At 46.8% G+C, this 10,537-nt stretch overlaps 4 protein-coding genes across 4 annotated transcripts; 3 read left to right on the top strand and 1 right to left on the bottom strand.

The window, feature by feature from the left end:
- Positions 1 to 407: 407 nt before the first annotated feature.
- Positions 408 to 1,506, top strand: VC83_03486 (uncharacterized protein; the record flags this gene model as incomplete). Its single annotated transcript, XM_024467132.1, has 2 exons — positions 408 to 722; positions 786 to 1,506. The coding sequence occupies exons 1-2, from the start codon at positions 427 to 429 to the stop codon at positions 1,504 to 1,506; spliced, it is 1,017 nt and encodes a 338-aa protein (XP_024326018.1). The 5' UTR covers positions 408 to 426.
- Positions 1,507 to 1,993: 487 nt separating this feature from the next.
- VC83_03485 (uncharacterized protein) lies at positions 1,994 to 5,026 on the bottom strand (the record flags this gene model as incomplete). Its single annotated transcript, XM_024467131.1, has 5 exons — positions 4,155 to 5,026; positions 3,836 to 4,094; positions 3,460 to 3,785; positions 3,038 to 3,396; positions 1,994 to 2,961 (listed from the first exon to the last, which is right to left on the bottom strand). Exons 1-5 carry the CDS (start codon positions 4,511 to 4,513, stop codon positions 1,994 to 1,996), a joined length of 2,271 nt encoding a protein of 756 aa, XP_024325793.1. The 5' UTR covers positions 4,514 to 5,026.
- Positions 5,027 to 8,346: 3,320 nt separating this feature from the next.
- Positions 8,347 to 9,203, top strand: VC83_03484 (uncharacterized protein; the record flags this gene model as incomplete). The annotated part of the gene is made up of 1 exon (XM_024467130.1): positions 8,347 to 9,203. The coding sequence occupies exon 1, from the start codon at positions 8,685 to 8,687 to the stop codon at positions 9,201 to 9,203; it is 519 nt and encodes a 172-aa protein (XP_024326017.1). The 5' UTR covers positions 8,347 to 8,684.
- Positions 9,204 to 9,226: 23 nt separating this feature from the next.
- Positions 9,227 to 10,072, top strand: VC83_03483 (uncharacterized protein; the record flags this gene model as incomplete). Its single annotated transcript, XM_024467129.1, has 1 exon — positions 9,227 to 10,072. The coding sequence occupies one exon, from the start codon at positions 9,227 to 9,229 to the stop codon at positions 10,070 to 10,072; it is 846 nt and encodes a 281-aa protein (XP_024326016.1).
- Between the last annotated feature and the right edge of the window lie 465 nt (positions 10,073 to 10,537).

The raw sequence follows: 10,537 nt of genomic DNA, 5'->3' as shown, positions 1-10,537 counted from the left end.
GATGAAGGCATCTTTGTTGTTGCAAAGATGATAGCATGATCCGGTATCGACGATCCACATCTCCTTATACCATGATTGTGAAGTAGAGAGAACAAGTGAAGGTGTAGATGCAGGAGATGGAAGCATTGCCATAGTTATGATGCCTCTCTTAGAGTTCTTCTTGGCCGTCTTCTGATTGTTGTATTTCTCTACCCATTCTGCCTTTGGTGTGAATCCTGCAATTGTGCTCAACTCGGGGTGGAGATGAAAGCATTTGTCAACTGTATGGGATTTGCCACAGCATGGACACTTGTCACGTGTGTTTTGACAGTGTTGTGGTTTTGACTTTGTATGTTCCTTGTTGTGACCATTAAAGTTGACAAGGTTTCCATCATTCTTCTGCTTTGATTCATCAAGAACAGTGTTGATGCAGTCGTTGATGTCTGGATGTCGAAAAGGAAGCCTTCAGTTCTCCCAAGCAACATCCCTTCTACGCGCGACCTCTGCGACTTTCTTGGCTTTAATGGCACAGAGGCCAAGAACGACCTCTGTGACTTTTCACGCAAATGGCGGATGGCCTACACCACTAGGAGCGGGTGCTGTGGAACTAAGCTTCTGAATTGGAAATTCGAACAAGAAGACCTGAAAATTATGGCACAAGCCTTCTTATCCGACGCAGTAGAAGAAGAATTCTGGTCTAACATGAAAGGAGGAGACTCCATTCCAAAGGGTTCCGATGAAGAGTACGCAATTCTCGTCTTTCGGTAGTTAGGGTTTTAGTACCTAAAGCTGACTATTATTACTAGAACCGTGAACTTGTTGATGCAGCTTTTATGGAAACAAAACAAGTATGCTTATAACAATGCCAACTATCCTAAGCCGTCTCAAGATCGTATTCGGCGTATAGATGCGACACAATACGACGACCAGCAAACTAAACGCAGAAAGAGAGATGATGGCATTTTCATCGCCTATGATCAGGATGGGTTTATGGAACGGGCAACGAAGCAGAGCTCCCTTTCTCAGCAATTCAGCCCTGCACCACCACCTCTAGCGCCTCTCCAGACAGATACAGCAGCACTACCGCCAACTGAGTCCCAATCACCACCACACGTACAGCATGTATTTGCTCTGACGACTGAACCTAAAGGCCGCGCCCTGATCCCATTCCATATTTCGCTTCATAGCGGCGGCAAGACACGCCAGAGTTTCTGGGAAGAGGGGCGCTTTGGCTCCAAATCTCTCCAAGAGTTTCTCCCTAGCTTTGCAGCTAAGCTAAAATGCGCACCAAACGATATTGAGAGAATTAAGCTAGTGCTGCGGTTGAAAACTCGAGAGGTTGAAATTGAGATGGAGGCTAGAAACGAGGACATATGGGAGATAGCGATGGCCACTTTTAGAGATGAGATTAAAAGAGGAAAGGCAAAGGGTGAAGTAAAGGGGGTGAGTGTGCTTGTGGAACCGGTAATGAGGAAAGGCGGTGTGGAGACGGGAGGCTGGGACGAGGATGAGGAGTTCGAGTTGTAAATTAGTCCAATAGTTGTAACACAATAGAAATACTTACACAGAAAACATTACTGTGGTAATAAAGCCTACCGCTGCATTGCCTCAGCCTCTACGTCCTTGCCCTGCTCACCCAAGCGATTCTGCGAGGTTGTTCATGCTCAAAAGTGTGTTGGGTAGTCCTTCCCGAGTACAGACAGTAGCATCGAGGTGATGAGTGAAGGATGCGACCCTGAACGTTACACGTTGACAATTGAGTCAAGTCATTACGAACCCCACACATGTGCCTCAGCCGCAAATCCCTTCAATTGCACTTGAGTCTATCTAACCTTAAAAGTTAAGGCTGGGTAGACTCAAGTGCGTCATCTACAGGTTCGCCGAAAAGATATCACGTGCTAAGGCCGACTATGGTGGCGATGAGAGCATTCAAACGGTCACAGGGTTAGTTACGGACAAACTCAACAGTCTTTGCAAGATAATAATAAATAGGAGACATTTAGAGTCTTAAATGTTAAAGATATAGACCGTGTCGGTGGTGTGTGTGATTTAAATAACTGATTCGACCAGTTAAAACTTCGCTACATCCGTCGCGACGGCAATGAATTTTTGCATCTGAAGCCACTAAGTTAAGATGCTGTGTTCGTACGTGCTTACGGAGGATATCAATGCGTTTAAAAATCTTGTCCTTCTTTGCTGGTCCAGCCTCCTCGTCCGACTTACAGAGATCACATGTCAAATCTGGCCCTTGGATCTGCTGAACACTCACAATCGTCTCGTTTTTATACAGCTTCTGGACATCAGAGAGATGTACCGGCTGTTGCTTCTCCAACTTCGGCCCCTTATACTTGCGAGGGCATTCTTGTCTGTTGCAGATCAGTGCCAGGTTATCAACGAAAGCAATCCGCACTTCAATGACCTGATCCTCATCTAAATCATTGAGTGGCATGCCTAGCATTTTGACAATTGCAGCTCGCTCTTTGAGTTCGTACTTCTTTGGAGGGGCGGTGAGAGCATTAGCAGGGAAGATACCCTGCATTTGTCGATTAACCTCCTCAGTGTGGACGTTTATATGAAATTCTTTGATAGTCTTCTTGAGTAATTCGTCGCTTAATTGGCGTCTTAAATTGTTTATATTAGCTTGCGCCTCTTTATGTTGCTCGAACAACTTCGTTCCTTGAGCCGCCTTGATCGTGGTGTAGCCCTTCAGCTTGATCTCGTGGCCATATGTGTTACGTAAAGCAGATGCCTTGACGATGTCTGGATGATTTTTAATCTCAAGCTTCTGCTCATCTGTAAGGCACGAAGGGCATCTCCCATGACGAGCTAGCCGGCCGACTCTTCGTATGAGATCGTCTCGTCGTGGTGTGCCTAGATAGATGCCTTGGCAGTCTTTGTCGACGAAGTCTGGCATGTAGTACCGCTCGTAAACATCCCCACTATTGCCCATAATATGTCTGCGTTCTTCAGGGGTCAGTGCATCTGTGAAAGTATATATTAGCAAATAGGACAGCAGACACTAACAGAAGAATAGAGATGAAAAGGATTAATATCATACCATTCAGTTCCTTCCCCGAACCTCGCCGCAGGCCATAGAGCTCGAGCGCCTTCTCATATCCCATCACTCGACCAAGGCGAACAAAGTAATATCGATACTTCGCATACTGGAAAGGTTTGCTCTTAGAAATACGGACTCCATTAGCAGTGACCTTGACGTCGCGGAAGACAGGTCGTTCTGCCCATTCGTCGTCCCATTCAAGAGTAATGCGGTCAGCGTCTGGAGGGACGACTAGATTGTAGATATCCCGTAGAGATTTGAATTTGTTTTTGAACGCGTTATCAGCAAGAGCAAGTGCTAGCATAAAGCTGACTGCGCAACATGATAGGTCTTCCCCTTCATAGAATGTAAACTTCTTCCTGTTTGAATCAGTAAATTGCAGAAGCAAAGCAGCTTGGCTCCTGCACATAGATACCACTTACTTCTTAGACTTCCCTCCAGACCTTTTAATATGCTTGAGGTTTAAAGTCATGACGATTATTGGCCGTTTCCCTTTAACCGTAGAAGGGAATAGTTGGAATGTGATATCTGAATAGAGCAGAGGACGCTTCCCAACAAGAGCCTTTGGCCTCGAGCTTGTGCAGCCACCAAAATCCATTAGTAACGTTTCTTGTACCCGGAGTCGTTCATGGGGATATAACTCTGTATCATCTACCCAGTTGCCATGTTGTAGATTACATAGATCATCAACAAACAGCGCGTACTTCTCCTTTTCGGACGTATCAAGTTCGAGATATTGTGGGATCCACTTTTTCAAAGTTAGTATCATCTAGCTAAGTACTAAAAGGGGCAACTTACGTTACGAATATCAAATAAAATGTCGTCAGTCATATATCTCTTCGCTACTTGTGCATATAACATGCTGAGGGTCTTCCAGTACGTCACAATGGAGGATTCTTTCGTTATGCGTGAGTTTTCATATCTCCAGCAGAGGTATGCCTTGAAAATGGGTGCTTTGCCCTCAGTAAGGGCCTCTGATGGATTCTCGCCAAGTACGAAATCGAGATCTTCACCCTCAGGAGCGGCTTCTTTCTCGGCCTTTAACTTCGCCCAAAACCTACCAAGCAAGCGTAAGCAAAGACGTCTACATGCGCGCAGCTAACCAATAAAGACTTACAGAGCCCAAAATTCCTCTGCCCTCGCTATCATAACCTTCGTATCGTCGCCGTGATTTGATAGATTGACACCTGCTTTACTAAAATCTGCTATCTTTTGCCGGTAGGACACGGCTTCAGCGGAATCAGATTCACTTTCAGACTGGGAGTTGTAGCCAGAATCTGGGCGCAGCTCATCGCCAGCATGTGGAGATGCTAATTGCTTGCGGCGATGTATCTTTTTCTTTTGAAGTCGCGGTTCATGGAGTCGCCGTTGTTCCTCCATGTTTGCTAGCACTGCAGAAGGAACTCCACCTCGGCCATTGTGAAGCCCTACGCGTTGGGCGTGGCGTCGAGCGAGTTTTGGGGGTAGATTGGCCATGTCGCTGCAGAAGATAGCGTGTATTGCAAAAGGTGGCAGTTTGTGAGGTCAAATTATGGCGTTCAGGCTGGGAGGAGATTGTGCTCGACGTTGTGCTCGATATTCCAAGAAGCGTATATTCCTTTGGATCTGCAGATATCGCCTATAACAACCCGATCCTCTGGCCGTGTTGACTAGAGGATAGTTCTGGATGAGCTGGGCCCTACACTGATCTAAGAGTCGGACTTGGCTAGCGATACGCAGGTCCTTCGAATACATAATAGTAAGATATGAGTAAAGAGTGAAAGGTAAAGACGGCAGAGAAAATACAGTAAAGTGAAGTAAACCAGAAGGTTGCTTGAAAGCACTGAGCTGACAGAGCGAGTAAGGAGTGCGAGCGTGAGTGTGAGATGGTAGGATTATATACATTTTCTGTCACAGCAGGTCACGAAGTAGGTTGCGTGGGTTACTTTGCCTTGTTATTTTTACCTGGAAAATCGGCCCTCACATTTCGGGGGGCAACCAATTTCGCGATTGTGATTGTAGTTGTCCTTAAGGCGGCAAGCCAAATTTATGTTAGCGTGGAGTTAGCGTAGGTAACCGAGCGGAGAGGCCGCATAAAGCAGCGGGCAAATGCCGCCATAAACAGTTGCCAAATCGCCAACATGTAGTGTATAGTAGTAATAATTAATAGTAACGTTAGTAGCTGCTATTAATGCTTAATTAAACTCATATCAAATATAAGTCATAACTAATTGACTACTCTATGATCGATTTTGATTGAATAATATGATATCACTTGTAAATATAATATCACGTGTAAATATAATCACGTGTAATTATTTAACAGTGTGTAAATGGAACTATTATAGTTATACTATTCTCAACTTATACCTCAAAATGCATGTACAGTAACACTTAATAGTAACGTTATTAATATTCGATTGCACTTAAAGCTATTCCTAATAACATATCATGTGATGACATGTGGTGGCCCCCACTTATAATGTAAAAGACTGGACTGGACCGGACTGTTCTTAGGAAAGACCGAACGGTCTAGTCTTTTAAACAGTCCTCAATTTTCGCAAACAGTCCACACTCTAAAAAAAGACTGGACTATTATCAGTCCGGTCTTTTAAAGGGACCTCAACTTTAGCAAACAGTCTACACTCTAAAAAAAAGACTAGAATGTTATCAGTCCGGTCTTTTTGTCTCACGGTCCAGTCCTAAAAAAAAGACTGGACCGTAAAACAGTCCTCACTCAACATTAAAAGACCGGACCGGACCGGACCGTGGCCAGTCTACTTGAAAGGTGTTTTCCAAATTCTCAAGTTTGTTTGCTATAGTTTGTATAAAGGCAAACAGTTGTTGCATCTGCTGTTCAGCAGTAGTTGTAGGAGCTTGGTCGTCCTCCATTGTAGTATCGAAGTGCTGCTATAGAAATAGTTGAAGCTTGAAGCAGGCAAGGTGTAATGGTGGGTGCACCAGATATGAGAATCTAGCCACCCAAGGAAGGGATGAATTTACTAAGACAACACACTGTCTTAGGAAACAGAGCCAAAGGGTTGTAGCTTAGACTATTCCACAACGCAGCAATCAGGTGTATGATGTGGTGAAGTGGTTTAGACAAGTTGCAACAAATGTTGAGTCTGAGAACTCAGGGGTAAGTCAGAGGTTAGCACCTCACTGACTTTTCAAAAACAGAGAATAACAAGATCAATGCTTGGAAGCTTGGAAAAGACGTAGAAGTATGTGCTAGTCGATTTACTGTATTGCCTGCTTGCCCTTTCTTAAGGAAAGGGCAATCCTATTTATGCCAAAGGAGTGTAGTTCTCTCATTTTCCATGACTTTCCATGACTAACCAGGCTTGGTAAATGTATTAGAAATCAAGTGCAACCCACAACTAGCTTGCTAATCATGTAGTGAACGTAAGAGAATCCCATAGAACCATCTCTTGGGTTCCTAGCCTATAGGAAGTGAAAAGGAGGTCCAAGGTCAGAGTACCTATAGACAAATTATGTCATAACTTAACCAATCTTGTGGGTAACTAAGGAGCGATGACGTGTAATGAATCATAGAGGGTTGTAGAAGCTTCTAGAGCTATCGTTCATGTTCCTAGGCCTCTAGTTGGTAGAGATATGCCATGTGGTAGTATTAGCCCACCCCCTTAATGAGGAGATTTTCTTAATAACTTGTTCAATGAGTGTCCAAATGATATGCCGTAATGTATGTAGCATAAACAGATGTAGTAGAAGAGTTTGCAGCAATCGTTGAGTAGTATTGCTCTTGTTGTTGGTGTGATAAGCCAAGATATGTATGGTGACTTGTAGGTTTGAGGAGGAGATTTCTAAGTTTGCTCTTGAGTTTGATAGCAAACTGAGTGCAACGAATGTCAGTATGACAATGAGCCTTCTACATCAAGTGTGGTTTGTTCTAGGATCTTAAGACTCCTATGTAACGCTGACTTCTAAACGATAGAAGACACAGAGGTTCTCTTGCGTAAAGGTTTACTTATCAGAGGAGGCAGGGGATCAGACACAAAGGCTTCAAGTAACACGTTACTAGTATATAACAAATACTGTATTGAGTTGAGCACGAAGCTCCTATCTAAGGAAATACTATCTACTTATATAGTGGCGTCGTGCCTAGTGGACTCTTGGGAACTCACTCGAGTCCTCGGAGTCCTGGACTCTTAGGACTCTTCTCATCATCCTGCGAGTCCATCACGTGCCTAGTGGACTCCTGGGAACTCACTCGAGTCCTCGGAGTCCTGGACTCTTAGGACTCTTCTCATCATCCTGCGAGTCCGTCACGTGATACTTTCGGAACTACTATTCCCCGCTGCCCCTCCAGGTACCAGGGCCGGTCTCATGCGACCTCCCTCCTTCCTGTCCTGTAGTTGGCCAGCCTTCTTGTTCCGTCGTAACATCCTAAATACTTCTTTAAGATGAGACTACTCATTAGTAGTCAAAGTATCATCCTAAAGCTCGTCCTTGTGCTCTAACCGAATTGCAGGCTGAACACTAGGCCGTAGAGTGCAGCCAATCATATGAGACTATGAGTTCTAATGAGTTGAGTTTAAGCCTTTTGCCTTGGCTATACTCTCTAAATTCAGCAATTCGTTATGGCGACTGTTGTACAAAAACAACAATATTATGAAGCTTTCTAAGAGCCCTATTTGTGCGCTAATTAGCTAGTTTAAGTGGTGTTGGATTAGGTGAGACGTCGTGCTTAGTATCACCAAAAAGGAAGGCTTGAACTGTGAGATTGATGATGTGACCCATATAATGAAGTCTATGGTGGTTGCTATCGTAATCAATTTGGTACTCATTCTTGAGATCTAGATATGTAATTAGATTTGATTTAATTGGGCTAATAACCCTCCCTTAACGTTTTTCTTACTCATAGCCACTTCACAGGCAGCGCGAAATGCTAGGAGGAAGTCACCTTAGTAATGTGGGTTTGGCCCCATCTCATTAACATCTCAATTTGCATACTATATGTTACGATTATAGCTTACAGCTTGTTACAGTTGTTACAGTTGTTACAGGTGCAGCCTTAGCCACCAAGGCTACAACCACTAAGCAGACAACTGTATATTACGAGGAATAGCCTCACCTTCCTTCCTTCTTCTTCTTCTTCTCTCTTTAGATTCAATCTAGCTTATTATTCTCCGGACTGGCTTCTTGACCTCTGTGACCATCGTAACAGAAAGAATGGTTGTTAAGGTCTGAGGGGGCCGCCCAGCTGTCACAGGGCACATTGGACCAGTGGATGATGTAATAGCTTGGCAAATTTGATATCTCGGTTTTCTTGATAAGTCTATATATTTTAGCTGCCTACAATGTATCGACTTAGCGCGACTCGACTGTACTGGGAAGGTGGGCGAAGACATATTAGATTATTTTTGATATCCTCTAATTTACGAGCAATTGGACGTTATGGGCAGCGTTTCCAACTTCGTGGTTTCGGAGCGTTTCCGCTGTTATCGCCAACCTCGGCACGGGGAGCTCATCCCCAAAAACCATTGGAGACGGCAGGGGACATATATATACGCCAACCACCACACCCTATTGGATACCTTGCGCTCGTGGGACCAAAGCTACCCTGGAAAGATCTGCGCCGTGGGATCGCCGTTGTTCGCGTCAGCACCGCCAGCGCGCTGGCATAACCAATCCCGGAACTCCAGCAATGCCTACTATGCCACTCACCAGCTCCAACATGTGCCGTTGCATGACTATGGCTTCTCCGCGGCATTTGAAGCTTCGAGGTAGCAGCTGGCGAAGCTTAACGCAGGTGAACTCTGCGGCCCTTCCGCGCGCCGAAGGCAACGTGCCTAGCGCACGCCTCGCCCGCTGCCAGAATCCCAAACGTGGATATGAACCCCCCAGGCATTTCCTTGTTGGCAGCTATGGCAGGATAACTCCTATCAAATCCCTTCCACGGACAGGAACACGCCTCTACACCACCACCCCTACCGCCCTCAAACCCCAACACCCCCTCCCCGCCTCCTACTACCGCGGCGGCACCTCCCGCGCCCCCATCCTGCACCTCTCCTCCCTCCCCGCACCCCCTCCCTCTGGCCCCCCCTCTTCCGCACCATCCTTGGCTCCCCCGACCCCTTCGGTCGGCAACTCAACGGTCTCGGCGGCGGGATCTCTTCGTTGTCTAAACTATGTCTCGTCGGCCCCTCCGCGAGGGAGGGGGTAGATGTGGATTTCACGTTTGTGCAGATGGGGATTAGAGATGGGGTGCTGGATTATAGGGGGAGTTGTGGGAATATGACGGCGGGGGTGGCGGCGTTTGCTGTTGATGAGGGGTTGGTTGAGGTACCCCCCGCTGGAAAGGATGGGGAGGAGGGGGGGGAGGCGGTGGTGCGGATTTATAATACCAATACCGGGAAACTGATCGAAGCCACCGTCCCTGTCATCGCGGGGGAAGTGGCGGCGGTGGGCGACTTCGCGATCTCAGGCGTACCAGGGACAGGGGCGTGTATCAAGCTCGCCTTCCTCGAACCAGCGGGGTCGGTGACGGGGAGGTTGTTACCGACGGGAGGGGGGATGGATGTGTTTGATGGTGTTGAGGCGACGTGTATTGATGCGTCGAATCCGTGTGTTTTTGTTGAGGCGGAGAGTATGGGTGTTAGTGGCACGATTTTACCGGCTGAGATGGGGGGGCATCCGGATTTACTGAGGAGGTTGGAGTCAATTAGGTGCCAGGCGGCGGTGAGGATGGGGATGTGCTCCAGGATTGAGGATACCCCAGCTGGGGTACCCAAGATTAGTCTTGTTTCCCCACCTACTGGGAACGAGGGAGAGAGGGGGGAGGGAGGCGTGGATATTGTCGTCCGAGCTGTCTCGACGGGGGATCCGCATGGGGCGGTGCCGATTAGTGTTGGGGTCTCTGTGGCGGCGGCGGCGGGGGTGGAGGGGTCGGTTGTGGCGAGGGTTATGAAGGGGGGTCGGAGGGGGGAGGGGGTGGTGGTGGCGCATCCGAGTGGGAGGATGGTGGTTGATGCGAGGTTTGAGGGGGGAGGTTGGAGAGGGCGGTGGTGTTTAGGACGGCGAGGAGGATTATGAGGGGGTGGGTTTATGTTTAGGGAGAGGGGGGTGAGTGATTGGGGAGGGGATGAGAGAGAACTCGTGGTGCTGAAGAGGAGGCAGTTACGAGGGCGCATTGGAAACGAGAGAGCGATGTCCCGAATGAGGCTGTTACGAGGGCATATTGGAAGTGAAACACGCAGTGTGATTACTGAGGACTCGCGATGCAAGTCACAGAAGAGAGGATGATCCACATTTTGCGATGAGATCTTCGTTCCTGGGCTGATGTGCATTAATGATGTCTACAACACACGATACTCGCACTGGAATCAGAATCTCATCGTAGAAGTCACAGAGGTCACAGAGGACCGAGCAAGTTAACTATCATGATTATATAATTACGTATGTTAACTTAGCTTAAGTTAAGTTAGTTAACTGAACTTAAGTTAGCTTACGAGAGTCTTACGTAAGTTTATTTATTACCAGGCTACGGACATAACATCC

The sequence above is a fragment of the Pseudogymnoascus destructans genome (assembly GCF_001641265.1).
Source record: "Pseudogymnoascus destructans isolate 20631-21 unplaced genomic scaffold scaffold_6, whole genome shotgun sequence".
In the NCBI taxonomy this organism is placed as follows: domain Eukaryota; kingdom Fungi; phylum Ascomycota; class Leotiomycetes; order Thelebolales; family Thelebolaceae; genus Pseudogymnoascus; species Pseudogymnoascus destructans.
Note: the sequence above shows the minus strand (reverse complement) of the source record. Positions and strands in the feature narration are given on the sequence as shown.